The sequence below is a fragment of the Aegilops tauschii genome, chromosome 3, assembly GCF_002575655.3.
Source record: "Aegilops tauschii subsp. strangulata cultivar AL8/78 chromosome 3, Aet v6.0, whole genome shotgun sequence".
Lineage (NCBI taxonomy): Eukaryota > Viridiplantae > Streptophyta > Magnoliopsida > Poales > Poaceae > Aegilops > Aegilops tauschii.
In genome coordinates, this window is record NC_053037.3 from 392837576 (window position 1) to 392857983 (window position 20408).

The window sequence follows — 20408 nt, forward strand, 5'->3', positions numbered from 1 at the left end:
TAAGAAGGAATAAATTAATGACATTGATATTATCCTTACAGAAGAAAGAAAAGAATCAAGGAGATCAAAGAAAGAAAGAATCTAACTAGGGATGGCTGCCTTAATAAATTATGCAAGACTTGGTTTTCTATTTCTCTTTTTATTTATCACAACGACTTTATTCATAAAATAATAGCAAGGTCGTTTACATAATGATGAAGAATAAAGTCAGGGACATTGGATTCCCAAGATTCAGACTTATTAATGCTAAAACAGTGTTTTGCCAAGCAATCTGCTACCATATTTGCTTCTCTGCTGCAGTGGACAAAATCAATACTAGCAAACTCCATGGCCATGAAAGAACACTCTGTAATGATTGAAACATCAGTTCCCATATAGACATTTGGATCAGAGATGTCCTTCAACACCAACATATTGTCGGACTCGATGATGAGTTCAGTGCAACCCAAATTTTCTGCTAGGATCAAACCACTTCGGATAGCCATAACTTCCACTGAATCTGCACTAGAAACATGGGTAGCACACAGGTCCCTGGTGCCAGAAAATTACCTCGATCATCTCGAGCTATCGCTCTGCAGGCTCCTGTCATATTTTCCACAAGAAATGACGCATCAACATTGATTTTAACAACTCCCTCACTTGGCTTGTTCCAGCTATGATCGATCTTGCGTATAGGCTGGTTGATTGTTCTGCTGACATGATTGGCTCTCTTTTAGTAGATTGGCGTCTCTGCCACCAAATGAACCACATAGCGACAATAATCAATTCGTCTATTGGTATTTCATGCATCATAGTGCGAAGTCGGACTAAAAATCTCTAGGTTGATTGATCCTGAGCGGTCCTGCCGCACGGCCCGATCAATTTCATCATTAAGACCCAACTCGGTCCAAACCTCTGATGCCCGGGATCCTGTGAACAAGCAGTGTTGAATGTCCTCAAGTCCAATCTTATAAAATGGGCATTGAGGAATCAGTTGAATATGTTTGCTTGCTAGCACTCCATAGCACAGTAAAACCCCCTTAAGAACTTTCCAGCCAAAATGTTTAATCTTTCCCGGGAGGCTAAGTTGCCATAACTCCTTCCAAATTGTATTCAGATGAACACTACTCGGGCTGTTAGAGCTTGAGTAATGATGTCCAAACTGATGATCAAACTCAACATGGTAGGCCGACCGGACTGAGAAAGTTTCGGACTTGCATTTTTATTTCCCAGCTTTGTATTTGTGACATTATTGCGGCAGAAGCCGTTTAGTTAATAAAAGGCAGCGACGTATCCTCAAAAGAAAATCCGGAAAATAATATTTTTCAAAAAATAATGAATTAGTGGCGTTGATATTACCCTTTAAAAATAAAGAAAATGAAAAATAAACTAAAAAATCTTGCACACAACTTTTGCATTGCAATTGTCACTTTTTTATAATATGCAAATAATAAGTATATAATAGTGCCATTTATATACTCTAGTAGGAGTATAATTTACACACATGTTGTATAGTGCTTGCATGTGTGCATTACACCCACTCAACATCTGAAAAAACCACAAAAATGGTTAAAAATGGAAGAACGAAAAACAATAGCAAAAACACAAAATCTAAACAGGCGGGTAACAGGCTTCAAGCGCATAAAAAAAATCAACTGACCCCATCAAAAGCAAGTCAAAATTTCAGCCTAAAAGGCAATTGATTTTCCCAAATTTAAAAAATAGGCAATTTACATATAGCTAGAGTGAAAAAATGTTCTTCGATCTTTTTTCTGTTGGAGAACCGCATTGTATCTGGAACATTTTTTTTAGACATTCTCGCTAATATATCCACAACTTTTTATTTTCGAGAATATTCATATCCGCAATTTTTTTTAGGCAAACGCACAAAGCTTTTATTCAACCATCACCAGGTTTACGGGGACGAAAACAAAGATCTCCGGGCTGATGTGTTACTGAATTTTTTGGGCCCCACTTATCAAAGAGGCAGTTTGCAAGGTCCAACAATGACACAGTCCGGCTCATTATATAGGTTTTATGTTTCGGCCCGAGGAACAAGTATTTGTGGGCTCAGGCCTGCGAACCACCAAGTAGACTGGAATTCGAGGCATGGCGGCGGAGGGAGCGGAACTTGGTTCCCCGGCGCCGGCGCAGCCGCCGGCACCGAAGCGGCGGAAGATCGAACCGTCTCGGAGGTACCCAGCGCGCATTTCCTCGCGACCCTTTCGATTATCCTCAGCATGATTGCCGCGTGCTTCCAACTCCCCAATCTGGTGGATGATTTGCCTAATCCCGGAAAAGAATTCTACGAGACCAGGTCTCATATAATTTTTTTCCCCTAATCCCTCACGATCGCGCTGCGCCGTCCTTTAGTTTCGGGAAGAAATCGCAAAGGTTCCGACCTTGGTTGTGGGGCGTGCCAGTGGTGTGGGGTGGCTACAGGTGTAGTGTTCTTTTAGGTAAAGATTCCGGACTGGCCTGCCGACTAGCTGATCCTGTCGACGAGCATCGCTATACGTTAGGTTTTGGTGTTCTTTGAAAGGGCCTTTGGAATGTGGCAATGTGCTTGTTTATCTATTTTCTGGCAAAAGTCTCGATATTCCCATGGGTCCTTGTTGATTGAGGCGAATATCGGGCCCTTTTGCATTTCTTTCCTGGACATATAAATTTTCAGGCAATGTTTGGTATCGTCCACAATTGAGTGGGGAAGTGGGTAATTTGATGACAGAAAGAGTAGCTCCCATGTCCCAGTGGTGAATTCTTTGGGACGATTGATCCCGAAATATCAACTGCACATATTTTCTATCACTCTTTCAACCATTGTTCCGTTCATTCAATTCCTCCAAGCATGCACCATAACTGAAAACGTGGTGCAGTCTATGTCACGTTCTATAGATCCTTTGTATATAGCTATTACAAGTCATTGCCGCTATTAAATCATTGCACCAAACTAGCCATTCAGTTAGTACTTTTACCTTGTGTGCCTGTATCTGTATCTGGTTGTCAGTGTTTAGTTCAATGACATTATCAACCTGAATGCACTAGAAGTGTACCTCCTAAGTTGCCTGAATTGAGAACAACACCAACCGTATGCTAATTGATGACTTGATGCACTGACAGTCACCATGAAAATATTTTGTACCATCAGAAAATTGTGCATTTGATCTCTTACTCCTTACCCATTCTTTTTTGCAATTCACTGTTGCTTTGCACTCACTAGTTACTAAGAGCATCGATTTTGTTGCTGTTGACTATGCCTTGCTGCTGACTGTAATTTGTCATCACTTTACTTTCTTGTCTAGTATGGTAAATATTTTTTTGATGTGCTTTGGAACACAGGAGCAGACCACCTCAAACTGCTGTTGATAAGGACAAAGTGGCGGCATCATCCAATTCATCGGTATGCTCAAATTCCTGACACGTTGATTGGCAACTTATACCTTCTCTCCTCTTTTTTGATTTCTCATAACATCCTTTCTTGATATTAACACCACTTTTCCAGGTTTCAGGTACACCGCTAGCAAGAGTGGATCTCAACAAAGTTAGAGAGGCAAAGATATTTGCTGTCCTTCAAGCACAGCACGAGGGATGCCTGGGAAGCTTCAAAAGCTTTGATTCTCTGTTTGGAAATTATCTTGTTCCTGTTACCCCAAGTGATGAATTCTTCGAGCAAATTGCAAAGAAGTGATCCAACAAATTTGACAGCCGTGAAGAGGTAGGATGATGATCCTGTTCTATCCTGCTACATCCTCGACATTATTCCTGCTAGATTTACTAACAGAAAAATAGTGAAGATCTCAAGACAAAATGTATTTTATTTGGAAATTGAGGTTCTGTGCTTCAAATGAGAAACCGATTTTCATGCATGCCTGTAGATACCCCTACCTTGTAAGATCCCCACAGTATCAAAACGTAAAACTACTCCTTTTGCAGTGGTATAAAAGAGTGGCATTTTGGCAAGTATTTTATACCGTCATCTTTTAATTTTCAGCGGGACTTTTTCCCAGGCTAGGATACCCCAGTAGGCCAGTAGGATGTATATCTTCATGGGTATCATTTTATTCTTGTAGTCTTCCATTACCTAGCCATCTTTCCAATTATTGATGGGATTCTTTCTACCACTTCTTTCCTTCCAGCCAGTTCAACAAATATCTTGGTACTACCTCCGTTCGGGTTTATTATGCCCCTTGTATTTTGGGTTCAAGTTTGACCATGCATTTAACTAAAAATATATAATGTCTATGCTACACAAAGTATATTATTGGATCTGCATTTGAAAGAGGTTTTCTATGGTGTAGTTTCGTATATAGTTTATATTTTATTAATTAAATTAATGGTCAAACTTTGGCTCAAAATGAAAAGGGGCCTAATAAACCCGAACGGAGGGAGTATCAAACAAGGCTAGGAAGTATGCTTGATTCTGAAACCCACATTTCCCTGCAAGTACTAAAGAAGCAATGAGGAGACAACTCTCTGAGGAGACTACTGTACTTACCTTTAAGACTCTTCCTAGATCTAAATTGCTAAAGTCTTTGAGGGCTTCTTCGATTCATTCTTTTTTCGAAGCACGGGCAGGAGCTTTGCCATTCTATACAAATTTAATTAAGGAAACAAGCACAACGGGCACATTACCTAGCTAAAACTAGGCAAAGACCACCGTTAATACACTGAGCCATGACAACACAAGCAAGCCCAAACTCAACATATATTGCAAACCCTACCAGTTGTTCGCAATACCATCCTCATCACACTTGCTTCACCAACTTTGACTCCCAGCAAGTAGTTGACGCCTCCAACAAGGAGCATAATTGGTTTGGTGCCAAAAATAGGCATGCCAATGTTTGGTATTGTGCCAAATATTGGCTACTACTTTTTTTTAAGGGAACAAATGGTATTCCATCACATTAGACTGCTGGTTAAATCACCAGCTACAGAGTTCATTACAACATTAGGGAATTGGCCTAACCAGATTTCATAGGTGCCATTCCCTAAACTAGTTCCATGTGCAACTAAGGCATGCGCTGCATTATTACAAGACCTTGGACACACATACAGATTTACATTATCAAAACCGACTCTCATTTGAAATTTTATCTTCTGGAACAGAGCTCCAAAGTGGCGCTAGGTCGTAGTCCTGACTTGAGATTGCTTGTTTCAGTACCCTGGAGTCCGTCTCAAAGATGGCTTGGTGACACCCCATGTTGGTTGTTGCATTAATCGCGTTTAAAAGTGCTAGTGTTTCAGCATGTAGGGCATCAGAGATATGTTCCAGATTTCCTGCACCTGCAGCTATAAGCGTTCCACAATCATCTCTTACAGTGAACCCCCACCCTCCAGAATGTGTAACTTCATGAAATGCACCATCGGTGTTTATTTTCAGAAACTCACTTGGTGGAGGCGTCCATTTTTGAGTATTTGCTTGCTTCTGGGTCATCCTCCTCAACTTGAGATTCCTGTATTCATAAGTATGGTGACTAATAGAAGACAAAATATCAAATGAGGATTTAATTTTATCTCCTGCATTAGCTTTATTTCTTTGGTGCCAAATTAACCAAAGTAATGTACACACCTTTAGACATTCTTCTTCATTTAGCTTAAACACTTCTTCCAGGAGGCATTGAGGATTAGTGCATGGTAACAATTTCAGTCTGATATGTTCCATTTGGGCTATGCCCCACACCTTTCTCACATCTTTACATTTCAGGAAGCAATGTCCACCATCCTCATCAAATCTAAAACATATTGGGCATCTAGTATTCACAATATTGGCTACTACTTGATTGGTTACCGAGTTGTCTTGTCTATCTCACATAAAGTTGTCAATATTTGGCAAGTCTTGGTATTGCCAATATTTGGCAATTCCAACATTTGGCTAGCCAAATATTGGCAGCAAACCAATCATGCTCCGTAACAACATATGAGGTTGTCACCATTGTCGGCTCTGACCCAAAAGCTAAGCCCTAGCATTGACATCCGAGGTTGTCCCCCTTAGTCGGCGCCGGCCTAAAACCTTGAGTGTCATAGATTTGCCTCGAGCAACACCCTACGTATCACAGATCAAGCACTTGTCGCCCGACTGCATTGTGAAACCTTACAACATCTCCACCCGCCCACTCTAGGCTCGGCGACGCTTTTTGCCGAAAAACGGCCAGCCACGCCCCCAACGCCCCCCTCCCCCAGGACGTCAAAATAGTGCCGGCAAACCCAGGCGAAACCCAACGCGTTGGGGGGCTCTTGGTGGCGTCGGCGTTAGTTTCGGCGAATCGTGTCTCCCCACATGTCCTTTTTCTTGGCCCACTTAATCATTTCCCTTACAAACTTTTGGTTGGGTAGGGTGTGGCTGGGAAGATGCCCTCCCCATGCACTCCTATTTCGGCCAGATGAAGCATTTGGCCCCCCAAGACACTAACTTTTTTGGTTCGGTGGTGTTCTTGGGGGCTCCAACGGTTGGAGATGCTCTTAGTAACTCTCACCCTTAGACTGGCTGCGCCGAGCTGCTTAATAAGGTAAATGGGCCTTCTTGTGCTTTTTTTTATGTTCGTCATAGGAGAAGTGGAGAATAGAGTGGATTTTTGGAACCCAGGTGTATTGGAGGACCTTATTTTAAATACTTTGAAAACCACATTTAAGGTTTCAAAAAATTCTGAAAAAAAATCTACATGATCATATGGATGTATATTACACATGTGTAAAATTTGGTGATGAAATAAGTAAATATGCGACCTATACAAAAATGACAAAATGGTGATTTCCAAATAGTGAAATGCATGCACTGTTCATTTTTCCAAAATCACGATTTTGTCATTTTTGTGTAACTCACATGGTTACTTATTTCAGCATCAAAATTTACACATGTGTATATAGATTCATATAAACATGTTGATTTGTTTTCAGAATTTTTTGAAACTTAAAAATAGCATTTTGGCACAGTTCAAAAAATAGGGCTCCAATGCACCCGAGTTCCAAAGTGACTTTTTGAAGTGTGGAGAAGCCATTTAAAATAAGGTAAGTGGAGCATAGGAATATACTAGTAGAAACTTGTGGCGCTATTTAGGCATTTAATTCAAGAGTGAATTCCTTTTTTACCTCCAAAATTCGTGTTTGTGTGTAAAATCTCAATTTAGGCAAGTGTGTGTGACACATTTGACCCCATTTAGTATTTTCCTCAAAGTTGATGCTGACTGTGCATGCCGCGCGTGGGGTTTATTTTGCCTTTTTCTTTTGGGTTCGCTCCGGTTTTTAGATGCTCCAACCGTGCCCAGCCAGCCACGTCCAACCTGTACCTACCTGCTCGAGCCGCACCCGCAGGCCCTCACCTCCGCGGCTCCCCGGATCTCCGCCCGCTCCTCATCAGTTGGAAAAGGCGTGGCTAGGTGCCTAGGTAGCATATTCTTTTTCTTCTTCCGAATTGGTTTGGTAGCATCTTATATCATTGAAGTGCAAGACTGTATAGCACGTTACAGAAACGAAAAGCGGCGAGACACAACGTGGGTTGCCCTGCCCTCTTGGTGGTTTACGGCGGCGCATCCATCCAATCGGTGCGTCGGCCACCCCCGTGCCCCATGCTGTCGTGCGGGTCGCCGCCGTTCCGCGTCTTGGCCACGCGACGCTGCCGCCGGCGATAGGGTGCGATCACCGAGGCGCTATTCTGTTTTGTACCGGAGAGGGATAGGAGCGGAGGCAATGGCTTGGTTGGCGCTTTCTTTCGCTCCCTGCCGCTCTTGACCCCACGGCCGAGCGCGACGCATTCTTCACCCGGCGCTGCCTCGAGGCAAATTTGACAATTTTGAACGGCGCCCGACACGAAGGCGTCACACTACACTGTACAACGCCTGATTGACAGGCGCTACACGTCTGTCCAACATCGCATCTCGGACTGCCTAAAAATTACTAAGTCAATGTGACCACTAGTGCAACGCCTAGACGTTAGGCGCTACACTGTATAATTCTCAGTCGATGCACATTGACTTAGTAATTTTCAAATTATCCCGGTGCGACGCTGGCTAGGGATGCAATTTACGACGCTGGCAGTATAGTGTGGCGCCTTCGTGTCGGCACCACTCAAAAAGGTCAGCTGAGTGAATTTTTTTAGGAACAGTTTATTTTGTGAAATGATTTTATCCACAGGTCAAATTTGCGACACGTCTACCCGCGCCGTCATGGTCGCGTCAGCCGCCCCTAACAGTGGGCCCGATCCGCACGTGACCCCGTATCTTGCAGCCGCTTTCTCCTGCTCGCTTCCGCTTAACTAATCACTTCCTTTCTCCTGGGCGGTGGGCCTAATTTCCAGTTCTGTGACAGAAATGATTACTCGCTGAGTTGCAATTTACGATAACACCCTTATTCTCTCTCCTATTGCATCTTTTCACACACATAATAACCTCGTAAAAGTTTCGAGATTACACCCCGCGCACCCACAAAAGCCCGGGAAAGGCATGCACCGGCGCCACCCCTTTTACCCCGCTGGACCGATCCTGGCCGTCCGGGCGCACCTTCGGGAACTCGCGTCCGTTCACGAGCAGGAGTACATCCGTAAAACACTTCCAAAGGCGAGGGGATCTATTCGCCTGTAAAAACGACAGATTCGTGGCCCTCGTACCACTCTCGCTCCCACGCTCGCGCAAGCGGAACTGGGGAGAGCAGGACAGAGCGGGAGAGGCTGCAGCGGCGCAGCCCCCAGCTCGGAAGCAGACCTGGTACGACTGGTTGAGGTTGTGCGATGGCGAAGGGGGCGGTCGCGGGGACGGCGGTGGTGGTGTGCGCCGCGGCCGCGGCTGCGGCGGCGGTCGGGGTGGCGGTGGTGGTGTCGCGGAGGAGGAGGAGGACGCGGGACGCGGAGGCGAGCAGGCGGAAGAAGATGGCCGACGTCATCGAGGAGCTGGAGCAGACGTTGGCGACGCCGACGCCGCTGCTGCGCGGCATCGCGGACGCCATGGTGGAGGAGATGGAGCGCGGGCTGCGCGCCGACCCCCACGCGCCGCTCAAGATGCTCATCAGCTACGTCGACAATCTGCCCACCGGGTAATACCCTCCTCTGCTTCTTCGGGTTTCCTCTCATCATCGCTGAGTGGCATGAGCGGCACGTCCGTTTTTGTGTCAGTCTTGGCTGGGAATTGCGTAGTCTTCATGCGGTTTGGAGTTCTGTAGTCTTCAGGCGGTTTGGAGCATGACTTGAAAAAGGAAAAGAAAAAGGGAATTGTCGAAATAAGGTTCGATTTTTTTTTTAAACTTGCTATGATACATATTGGTTCTGGAAGAAGGATCCGTTTTTGCTTTTTCCTCGCAGGGTTGTTGGTTCTATGTGCACCTTCAGCAATTTGTGAATATCTTCCGACATGACGCTCAATTATCAGTTTTGATCATATAATATGCCTGCATGAAGAATTATGATATGGCTCAGAACACAAGGATTTAAATAAAAACGTCACATACTGTTCGGTTTGTAGTGTTTGGAGGATGAGTAGAGACATGTGTACCCACATGCCTTCTCTAATTCTCTTAATGAATGGACCATTTGTATTTCCTACCCACTTGTCGGGCTTACTATCAAGGCACCATTAAGGTATGGGTTTTTCCTTTTTCCAAGGCAGGATCCAGGTAATGAGTGTTTGTGTGCGTGTTCTTTTTTTTAGTCGGCATCGAAAATTTGTTGTATGTCGTATTTTATACTACCGATTTCTCAAATATTGTCCATTAGAATGATGTTGCCTTCTTAAAAAGAAATACTTTGATTGTGTTATACTGTTGTTTCTACGATATGTTGGAGACTGAAAAATCTGGAGTGGGAAGTACTCCTTCTGTCCTAAAATAAGTGTCTTAAGTTTAGTACTCCCTCTGTCCCAAAATTCTTGTCTTAGATTTGTCTAAATACGGATGTATCAAGTCACGTTTTAGTATTAGATACATCCGTATCTAGACTAATCTAAGACAAGAATTTTGGGACGGAGGAAGTGCAACTTTGTACTAAAGTTAGTACAAAGCTGAGACACTTATTTTGGGACGGAGGGAGTATTTGATGACAATCGTCTATGAAAATCCCATGAACAACTTGAGAACTAAATATGTGGAACTTAGAAGACACGTTTCAGACATGAACCCATGAGTAGTATGTTAACTCTAATTGCATAACTAAAAGTCTCATAATATGTGTCCGGCCAAAAGTGAAAGATCTTGAATTATCTCTTTCTGAAATCTTCTGCTCATCTTTCCTCTGCTTTAATGACTTGTCCCACTACTTCAGGGATGAGCATGGGCTGTTTTATGCACTGGATCTTGGTGGGACCAACTTTCGTGTTCTACGGGTTCAGCTTGGAGGAAAGGAGAAACGTGCTGTCCAACAATATGAAGAGGTGCCCATTCCACCTCATCTGATGGTTGGGACTTCCACCGTAAGTGCATTTGATTGCTCTGCTAAGTCCCTTGTATCAGATTTCTTGTTTATTTTTACATGGTTTACTTACTTACAAAAGCACAAATACAGGAACTATTTGATTTCATTGCGGCTGAGCTAGAAAGATTTGTTGAGACTGAAGGAGACGATTTCCACTTGCCTGAGGGCAGGCATAGGGAACTGGGTTTCACCTTTTCTTTCCCAGTACACCAAACATCGATATCGTCAGGCACCCTCGTTAAGTGGACAAAAGGATTTTGCATCAATGGCACGGTAAAAATCAAATTATCACAGTACATACTTGGTTGAGAGAATGATAAACTAATAGCTCTTACCGTTATCTTTGCCGACCATGGCCTGCTCAAAAGCGAAATTTCTTATCAAACACATTTTCTCTATGAAATTTTCCTGTTCATCTTAATATGGCAATTAAACTTCTCCGATTTTGTTCCTCTGAATAGACTTATTAATTGGACAGAAATTATCTTATAGCATTAGGGCTCTCCTAGAGTTTGACTTTTGAGTACTCTCCCTGACAAGTGGCAATCAACCACCTTGCACTGTTCTTCAGAATATTAGAAGTGTCTTTTATCCAATATTAGTATCTACTATGTTTTGTTTCGGTTTTGAACATGTGTAGCCCATAACATAGATCATGTCTAGAAAGATTACTTTTGATGTGATAGATATCCTTCTCAAAACTCATTGTATTTCTGTCTACCATCAAATATCCTCTAACCAGTGTGTAACTAGCCATAGATCTCTCACAAAAGCATAACTAACTGATACAACGCACAATTTTATATTGAAAAGTAGATTCGTGTTTTATAGGCAAGTTCAAATCTGTAGCCAAAAGTAGCGTTATATTTCTTATACAACTGCAGTATACTAAATTACTAAATAGGACTAACAACCATACTATTCATGTGCAGTCTTATTATAGTATGGAGTCTAGACCAACCAAAATAAGTTATGATCTCTTCCTTTCCTCCTATTTCATGGCAACTTTAAACATCTTTTTAACTATATGTATATATATATACCCGATTTGCCATCGCTGTTGTGCTGTTAGGTACTAAAATGTATTAATATATCCGTGAAACCAGAGTTGTATTTGATACATGACTATACTAGTCCTCAAGTTTTTCTGTATACTGCATCCTTACAATCTGGCCTCACTGAATAAGCAGTAGAAATCATTCTCTTGTTTCCTTTTTATCCGATTAATTTGGGGATTTGTATCCTCTTGGTGAACCTAGAGGCGGCCTTTAACCTTGTTTTTGTAATATAATTAGCCAAACTGCTTGCATTACTGCATAGCTAGTACTAAAAAGACATATATCGATGCTTGAAATAGAGTGGTTTCTGTATGCAATTGAATGCTTATCACTGGAGAAGACATGTTTTTCTTATAGAGTTGTAACACTTCTCAACATTTTTTTTTGACACGTACTTGTCAACATTTCTGATTAATCTATATCATTATAATCTCGACCCACTAAAATAAGCTGTATTGATCTTTCTCTTTCTTCTCTCATTGTTACAAGAAGTTCTACCATCTTAGGATGAACATGGAAGCTTCTTTTAACCTTGTTTTTAGCAAGATACTAGTAATAGATAATGGACGACTGCATTGGTGTTCTCTATGATTGATTTCTGTGCGATCAGGTTGGGGAAGATGTGGTGGCTGAATTGAGCAGTGCTATGGAGAGGCAGGGGCTTGATATGAAAGTTACAGCTTTGGTACGGAAGCTCCTTTGTTCGTTCAATTATGTCGCATCTTAAACATTTCAATTTCCTATGCATTCTGATGATGGCATTGATCTTTTAGGTTATCTATGTTGATGGAACACAAATGTTATCCACTTATTACATCACTAGATAATTTCTACGTCACTAGATCTGACAACATTTTTGCGCAGGTTAATGATACTGTGGGCACGTTGGCTGGTGGGATATATGCTGATAATGATGTCGTCGCTGCTGTAATATTGGGCACTGGGACAAATGCAGCGTATGTTGAGCATGTAGATGCAATTCCAAAATGGAAGGGACCACTACCTAGATCAGGAAACATGGTTAGTGTCTGACTTCCTTTGTGTGCTTGGAATACTGAAGGTCTTTTGCACCTTGTCCAGTCGTATGTATATCCACTGCAATTTTTGTGTTGTAGTATGATATTCACTTCAGTTGATAATTCAACAATTCGATTTTGATCTTTGGCATGCTGCAGGTCATCAACATGGAATGGGGGAACTTTAAGTCAGACAAGCTTCCCCGTTCTGACTACGATATTGCCTTGGATTTTGAAAGTTTGAACCCCGGCGAGCAGGTATGGTTTGTCTATTCTGGTTATTCCTGGCTATGTGTGGGTGTGTCATCTTGTCTCACTCTTTGCCTCAGATGTATGAGAAGATGATTTCGGGCATGTATCTTGGAGAGGTTGTGCGAAGGATCTTGCTTAGGCTGGCTCATGATGCTTCCTTATTTGGTGATGTTGTTCCATCAAAATTGGAGAAACTATTTGTACTGAGGTGCGCTTCCATGTCCCACCCATTGAATCTTTAGCTTTATTAATAGAAAAAAAATAAGAATATAATTCAATATAATCTATATTGTGTGACACACTTACTCTAAATTATGTTATTTATTATGGTTCTATCTGTATATTTTTGTACTCTTGGTTGTATTGTACATATATGAAACTAATGAATCAATAGGTTAACAGTTTGGCATTTGGCAGTATTTTGTTGGTAGGTCTGGTCTCCATAGTTTGCGTACACTGTTATTTATGAACATAAAATTTAGAGGCAACTGTCTGTAATGTTTTCCATTTTTCGACTCCGTTTTAGTTTTCTAGCGCATGGAGCAAAGTTTTCTGAAATTTTCTGTATGCTTTGGGATCAGCCCTTTCCAGCCAGCTCAGAAGTTTATCATAAACTTTGCTAATCATAAGGGTCTCCAGTATAACCATTGCGAGTTTGTGGCTACTGGATTTGGACCTTGGAGCTCCCAGACTCCCACTACGCAAAACAAAACAAAATGAAAGAAGGAAAAAAAAACTCTGTCACTGTCCCCTTAAGGCCCTACCATACACTAATCTCACGAAGAAGTGACGCTCTGTTCTGTCTTTCAATGAAAATGAAATGGGGTTTCTCCTGTCAGTTAATTACTCCCTCTGTAAAGAAATATAAGAGCGTTTAGATCACTACTTTAGTGTTCTAAACGCTCTTATATTTCTTTCCAGAGGGAGTAGATGACAATGTATGTCCTTGGAGTGAATCAGCAGAGTACACATATACAGTGGGCACAAAGAATAGCATCTTGGCTTTGACTATGGGCATATTAACTAATGATATTCCGTCATTTTCGCTTGAATAGCTCAAAGGCCTAATGAAAGAGGTAAATTCCATGCTTTGAGCGTATAGTGTACACGATATTTAAGGGGGAAAAGCTTTTCCAGTGATATATCATGACACACAATTCATTCCAATCGATCGCAGTTAATGAAGGAAGCTAATGTGCTTAACCTGAAGAAACTTTATTTTTTGAAACGTCACCGGGGGGCAGCAGAAAAACTGCCCACCTGAATTTTCCATTAACTTCACATCAAACCAAACATAGAGAGAAGGAAGAAACTTTATTAACCAGTAGTAACTTTCAATTGTGGTATTGCAGGACGCCGGATATGTCAGCCATGCATCATGACACCTCACATGATCTCAAGCACCTTGGTGCTAAGCTGAAGGATATCCTGGGGGTATGTATGAATATGATGATAGATATACTCTAGAGAGGATATTGCTGAACCTGACCTTCAACAACCAATGACTCCTTGTCACATGCTTGAACTTACATCTAGGTTGCCGATACTTCGCTGGAAGCAAGATACATAACCCTTCACGTCTGCGACAAGGTCGCGGAGAGAGGCGCGCGCCTGGCTGCTGCCGGCATATACGGCATCGTGAAGAAGCTGGGCAGGGACAGAGCGCCGACTGACGGCAGTCCGAAGCAAAGGACCGTCGTCGCCATAGATGGAGGCCTCTACGAGCACTACAAGAAGTTCAGCTCCCGCGTCGAAGCGACGGTCGCGGAGCTGCTCGGTGAGGCGGCAGCCTCGTCGGTCGTCGTCAAGATGGCCAACGACGGCTCCGGCATCGGTGCCGCCCTTCTCGCGGCCTCACATTCCCAGTACAATGTCGTCGAGTAGTCCTAGGAGAGGGAGTGAGCTCCTGGCGCAGCTTCTTGCTTTCGCCTGGATCACTTATTTTGCCATTTCTCTCCACCGATAGCTAGTCTTGTGCCAATGAGTTTCGTTTGCAACCGCGGGAAGGTGGAAACGGAGGCGGAGGTTAGAATGACGCCGCTCCTTTCCTGCCAATTCTTTTTCCCTAAACCTGCAAGTTTCTGTTGCGATGCCATGTCGCGAACCAAACAGAGGAGACCTGCATCTGATCTTCTACAATTCAGAATAAGGAGGGTGGTATATCACATAATCGAAACATTTATGATTTCTTCTGTTTCGTGATCCACATACTTTATATATGCAATACATGTTCAGTTTTTCCAAACTGAAAATGGCTCCTCCACCATGTGCAGCTACCATGGGATGTGGGTAATGTAAGTCAAATAATCTTTTTTTAACCTTTTTTTTGCGGTTGTTTTTTTTAACCTGGCTAATCAATCAAAAGAATGTGGAGCTAGGTTTGGAATTGTAACCCTCTCCTCTCCTACAGTATGCTAAACTTGTAGTACTACTTGAATGAGCTTCATCCTTTGCCTGCTTACAGGCGCTGTCGCTCCTTAATTCAGACAGTGCTGTCGAAGTCACTCGTGTACTCCCGGAGCGTCTGCAAGAGCGGAGTCGCCCTGCCCTTCTGGTGCGTCTGCTCGGAACACTTGAGCAGCATCTGCAGCACGACCTTCACGTTCGGCCGCGACGACGGCGGCGACGCTGTCGTGCACATCACGCCTAGCCTGAACACGAATTCGATCTCCTCCGAGAACCCCGCGTATCTGATGCGACTATCTGTGGCTTCGGGGATGCTTCCTCTTGATTGGCACAGGCGTCACGCCCATTCCGCCAGGTACCCGTCCTCGCCGCCGTCGTTGGCGGCCCGCCCGGTGGTGAGCTCCAGGAGCACCACGCCGAAGCTGTACACGTCCACCTTCTCCGTCACACTCGTCGTGTTAGCGCACTCTGCACACCAGCATATGACGGTGTGAAAATCTAGCTACTGACGAGTGACGACCAGGGATGGTTTGGTTCCTTACCTGGAGCCATGTAGCCGAACGACCTGGTGTCGGGCGTGCCGGCCTGCACCAGCATCGTGGCCAGCCCGAAGTCTGCGACCTTGGTTCGGAACTCGGAGTCCAGCAAGATGTTGCTGGTCTTGACGTTCCGGTGAACGATGGGCGGGGAGCACTCGTGGTGCATGTAGCAGAGCCCCTGCGCGGCGCCCACGGCGACTCTGATCCTCGTGGGCCAGTCCAAATCACCCTCGCCGGACGACGCGGAGTGCCCGGCGCCGTGGGGGAGAGCGTGCCTGTGGAGCCACCCGTCGAGGCTGCCGTTGTCCATGTGGTCGTACACGAGGAGCTTGTCGCCGGAGTCGGCGTGGGAGAGGCAGCACAGGAGACTGACGATGTTCTTGTGCCGGACGCCGCCGAGGATGCCGGCCTCCGACTCGAACTCGCGCTCCAGCCTCTCTTCCACCTTCCCGGCGCTCCCTATTTTCTTCACAGCCACGGCGCCGGCCTTGCCGTTGTACCGGTTGGTGTACGCGGGTAACGCGACGCGGTACACGCGTCCCGACCCGCCGCTGCCGATGAGATTCTCATCGGTAATCGCCCGGAGTATGTCTGCCTCCCCGAACCCCAGATTGGTTTGGAAAGACGTCATCTTCCAGTATTTAACAAAAAACTACCACAATTCGTAGAACCATGCTTACAAACTACCACTTTATAAATTTATGCCAAAAACTATCATTTTCTCACTAATCCTTGACTAAAAACTACCAAATCTGAAAGGAGCCCGATTCGGCTCTTTTAAACGCGTTTCTGACTAGTTGGGCTCACACGTCAGTGTCTATCTTCTTCCTCCTCCTATATCTCTCTTAGGCATTTCAACAAACACCTCGTCTTCGTGCCCACGGCCGAGAGCTCGCCGGCGAGGTAGTTGCCGGCGAGCGAGAGTACGCGCAGCTCGGTGGCTGGCCCATCCAACCCCCGGCCGACCCTCCTCCTCCTTCTCCCCCTCTGGCCGGAGCACGACCTCCAGCAGGGCGGCGGTGCGCCCCTCCATTGCACGCGGCGACGCTCCTCTGGCCAGAGCGCGGCGATGCACCCCGGAGCACGACGGCGGTGCACCCCTCGGCGCCGGCCGGCAAGGAATAGCAGCAGGCGCGGGCGACAAGGAGCAGCAGGGAGCAGCCGGCGTGGGCGGCAAGGAGTAGCAGGAGCAACAAGCGCGTCCGTGCGCGACCATGGCTGAGCTCGAGTCCGGGCGCGGTGACAAGGAGTAGCAGGGAGCAGCCGGAGCGGGCGGCAAGGAGTAGCAGGAGCAGCAAGCACGGCCGGGTGTGACCATGGCTGAGCTCGAGCCCGGGCGCCGCGGCGGCCATGACTAGCTCCTACCATTAATCCATGAAAAGGAGAGAGGCCAACTCAATGGCGAGGCTGCGGCGAGTCTGAGAGAGGCCAAGGCGAGGCTGCGGCTATGGCGCATGGGGGCACGGTGCCGGACTGCTTCGCCGCGTGCGTGGGAGCCGGCGCCGGCTGCGGCTGCATGTGTGCGCGCGCGCTGGCGCCGGAGGAGGAGAGGAAGGCTCTGGTGACCGGGAGCAGCCATGTGGTGCGGCTCAGCGACCTCGTCGTCCAGGACGCTGGGCTTCCATCTGCTGGCTGCCGTCGCGTGCTTCGCCGGGGTGTTGCCATTGAGAAGACCGCGGAATGCACATGAGGTGTTTGAGGAAATGCCAGAGAGAGGGAGGAGGAGGAAGAAGAAGATTGATGCTGACAGGTGGGCCCATCCTGTCAGAAATGCGTTTAGAAGAGGTGAATCGGACACTTTCCCGACATGGTAGTTTTTAGTCAAAGATTAGTGAAAAAGTGATGAGAAGTACTTCGGTACAAAACCCACCCCCCCTAAACGTAGAAGGGGTAGTATTGTCCATACTAAATTATGTATTTGTGTACCTGTAACGCCCGGATAATTAGGCTACAGTAAACCTCTGTTAAAGATGCCACGTCACCACGGTTACTGTTGATAAACTCCCGTTAGGTCAAACCGTTTCAAAATTCAAATTCAAATTAATGTCAACAATAAAAGTTTTTTAAAATTTACAACAAAAATGTTCGGAAGGTGCCATATTTTGCATAAGTAAATATGGTGTAATAAACACATTTTTATAAAATGCCTAGATAATTTAAAATGATTTAAAACAAAAAAAATAAATAAAAAGAAAGAAAATACAAAAGAGAAAACAAACAAAAAGAAAGAAAGAAGAAAACCACCTGGACCGTGGCCCAACTGGGCCAACCCACCAGGCCCAGCCGGCCACCCACCCCACTCCTTATCCCCTCACCCCTCTCCCAGTCAACCACCGACACCCCCCACTCCCCTAGGTAAATATCTCCCCTCTCTCCCCTGATTGGATCGGGATCGAGAGGAGGAGGCCGCCGCTCGCCGCCCGACGCCACCTCGCCCTCGCCGGCCTGCCTCCTCCTCCCCACCGGTCTGCCTCCCCCGTCGTCGTCGTCCTCGACCACCACCCCGACCCCCACTGCCCCGTTCCCTACGCCCCAATGTGAGCCCCGCCGCCGCGCTCGTCTCCGCGCGCCCTCGCTCCCTCTCTCTCTCTCCCTCGCGCGACCCCGCCTGTGCGCGCGCTCGCGCTCGTCACTGCGGCCGCTACCGCCGCCCACGCGCCCCGCTCGACCACGCTCCGGCCGCCCTTGCTTTCCCCCCAGAGCCCCGCGCCGACCGCGCCCGCGCCCTCTGCCTGTGCCCGCGTGGCCTGCCGCCTGCAGTCACCTGTTGGCCTTGTCGTGCTCCCGCTCGGCCCCTGGCGACGCTCGCACCCGCTTCCCCTCCGCTGCATGCCCGCCGGCCACTACCTCCCCTCGCGCCGTCGCTTGCCCCGCGGCTGGCACCCGCCACCGCAGCCGTTGCAGCTCCCCTGCCGCCTTGCCCTGCAGCCGCCTCCACCGCCCCTCGTGCGACCCCGCCGTCCTCTGCTGCAGTCCGGCACTCGGCCGGCCTCGCCGGTGCCTTTCCCGGCCAGCCTCGCCGTGGCCCCGGTCGTCGCCCGACGCCGGTGCCCGTCAGTGGCCGCTCGACCCTCGCCTGGTCGGGCATCGCCAGCGCCCGTAACCCACGCGCCCGCTAAGGCCCCCTGGGCCAATGACAGGGGGGTCCCAGCCCCCTGAACGTTAAAAAAAGATAGAAAAATAATAATAATTAAATTAATTAATTAACTAATTAATTAGCTTAATTAATCCCGCTTAGTTAAACTAATTAAACTTAATTAACCTAAATATCTAATTAAACTAACTAATCTGTTAGTTAGGGCAATGTGTCAATGACAGATGGGACCCACACGTCAGCTTGACCCAGTCAACACCTCTGCTGACTGATGACGTCATGCTGATGCAGTAATGCCATTTTCGGATTAAATTAATAATAATAATAATTTATAAATTGATTTAAATCTTTAAAAATGAATATAAAATAATCCGTAACTCGGATGGAAAAACTTTGTACAAGAAAGTTGCTCGGAATGACGAGACGAATCCGAATACGTAGCCCGTTCGTCCACCACACATCCCTAGCATAGCGAACATGCAACTTTCCCCCTCCGGTTCATCTGTCCGAAAACGCAAAACACCGGGGATACTTTCCCGGATGTTTCCCCCTTCGTCGGTATCACCTCCTACCGCGTTAGGGCATACCTAGCACCGCGTTTTGCCTCCTTATGTTTTGTGATGCTTTGTTTGCTCCGTATTTACTGTTTCTTCCCCCTCTCCTTCTCCGGTAGACTACGAGACCGACGCTGCTGCTGCCCAGTTCGACTACGGAGTTGACGACCCCTCCTTCTTGCCAGAGCAACCAGGCAAGCCCCCCCTTGATCACCAGATATCGCCTATTCCTTCTCTATACTGCTTGCATTACAGTAGTGTAGCATGTTACTGCTTTCGGTTAATCCTATACTGATGCATAGCCTGTCATTGTTGCTACAGTTGTTACCCTTACCTGCTATCCTACTGCTTAGTATAGGATGCTAGTGTTCGATCAGTGGCCCTACACTCTTGTCCGTCTGCCATGCTATACTACTGGGCCGTGATCACTTCGGGAGGTGATCACGGGTATATACTATATACTTTATATACATGCACATGTGGTGACTAAAGTTGGGTCGGCTCGTTGAGTACCCGCAAGTGATTCTGGTGAGGGGGCTGAAAGGACAGGTGGCTCCATCCCGGTAGAGGTGGGCCTGGGTTCCTGACGGCCCCCGACTGTTACTTTATGGCGGAGCGACAGGGCAGGTTGAGACCACCTAGGGGAGAGGTGGGCCTGGCCCTGGTCGGCGTTCGCGGATACTTAACACGCTTAACGAGATCTTGGTATTTGATCTGAGTCTGGCCATTTGGTCTATACGCACTAACCAACTACGCGGGAACAGTTATGGGCACTCGACGTCGTGGTATCAGCCGAAGCTCTTCTTGACGTCAGCGACGGAGCGGCGCGCGCCGGATTGGACTGGAACGCCTGCTAGACTAGGTGTGCTTCCGGCCGCGTATGCAACGTGCAGGTGTGCAATGGGCGATGGGCCCAGACCCCATGCGCGCATAGGATTTAGACCGGTGTGTTGACCTCTCTGTTGAGCCTAGGTGGGGCTGCGACGTGTTGATCTTCCGTGGCCGGGCATGACCCAGAAAAGTGTGTCCGGCCAAATGGGATCGAGCGTGTTGGGTTATGTGGTGCACCCCTGCAGGGAAGTTTATCTATTCGAATAGCCGTGTCCCTCGGAAAAAGGAC

At 46.5% G+C, this 20408-nt stretch overlaps 3 protein-coding genes across 3 annotated transcripts; 2 read left to right on the forward strand and 1 right to left on the reverse strand.

The window, feature by feature from the left end:
* The first annotated feature begins 2016 nt into the window (after nucleotides 1-2016).
* LOC109775236 (uncharacterized) lies at nucleotides 2017-3942 on the forward strand. Its single transcript, XM_020333986.4, has 3 exons — nucleotides 2017-2174; nucleotides 3319-3379; nucleotides 3482-3942. Exons 1-3 carry the CDS (start codon nucleotides 2089-2091, stop codon nucleotides 3665-3667), a joined length of 333 nt encoding a protein of 110 aa, XP_020189575.1. The 5' UTR covers nucleotides 2017-2088; the 3' UTR covers nucleotides 3668-3942.
* A 3343-nt stretch (nucleotides 3943-7285) lies between these two features.
* On the forward strand, nucleotides 7286-14887 carry LOC109775221 (hexokinase-6). Its single transcript, XM_020333970.4, has 9 exons — nucleotides 7286-9000; nucleotides 10220-10367; nucleotides 10460-10642; nucleotides 12038-12112; nucleotides 12292-12447; nucleotides 12603-12701; nucleotides 12773-12903; nucleotides 14048-14129; nucleotides 14232-14887. Exons 1-9 carry the CDS (start codon nucleotides 8699-8701, stop codon nucleotides 14577-14579), a joined length of 1524 nt encoding a protein of 507 aa, XP_020189559.1. The 5' UTR covers nucleotides 7286-8698; the 3' UTR covers nucleotides 14580-14887.
* A 634-nt stretch (nucleotides 14888-15521) lies between these two features.
* LOC109775228 (LRR receptor-like serine/threonine-protein kinase HSL2) lies at nucleotides 15522-16271 on the reverse strand. Its single transcript, XM_045234901.2, has one exon. It carries the CDS (start codon nucleotides 16269-16271, stop codon nucleotides 15600-15602), a length of 672 nt encoding a protein of 223 aa, XP_045090836.2. The 3' UTR covers nucleotides 15522-15599.
* Nucleotides 16272-20408: the final 4137 nt, after the last annotated feature.

Bases quoted from the DNA above. Each gene is read 5' to 3' on its own strand.
- LOC109775236 (XM_020333986.4), top strand. From the start codon at position 2,089: ATGGCGGCGGAGGGAGCGGAACTTGGTTCCCCGGCGCCGGCGCAGCCG. The intron at 2,175-3,318 runs GTACCCAGCGCG...TTTGGAACACAG, and splicing joins AAGATCGAACCGTCTCGGAG to GAGCAGACCACCTCAAACTG. The intron at 3,380-3,481 runs GTATGCTCAAAT...CCACTTTTCCAG, and splicing joins CGGCATCATCCAATTCATCG to GTTTCAGGTACACCGCTAGC.
- LOC109775228 (XM_045234901.2), bottom strand. From the start codon at position 16,271: ATGACGTCTTTCCAAACCAATCTGGGGTTCGGGGAGGCAGACATACTC.
- LOC109775221 (XM_020333970.4), top strand. From the start codon at position 8,699: ATGGCGAAGGGGGCGGTCGCGGGGACGGCGGTGGTGGTGTGCGCCGCG. The intron at 9,001-10,219 runs GTAATACCCTCC...CCACTACTTCAG, and splicing joins GTCGACAATCTGCCCACCGG to GGATGAGCATGGGCTGTTTT. The intron at 12,904-14,047 runs GTGCGCTTCCAT...GTGGTATTGCAG, and splicing joins GAGAAACTATTTGTACTGAG to GACGCCGGATATGTCAGCCA.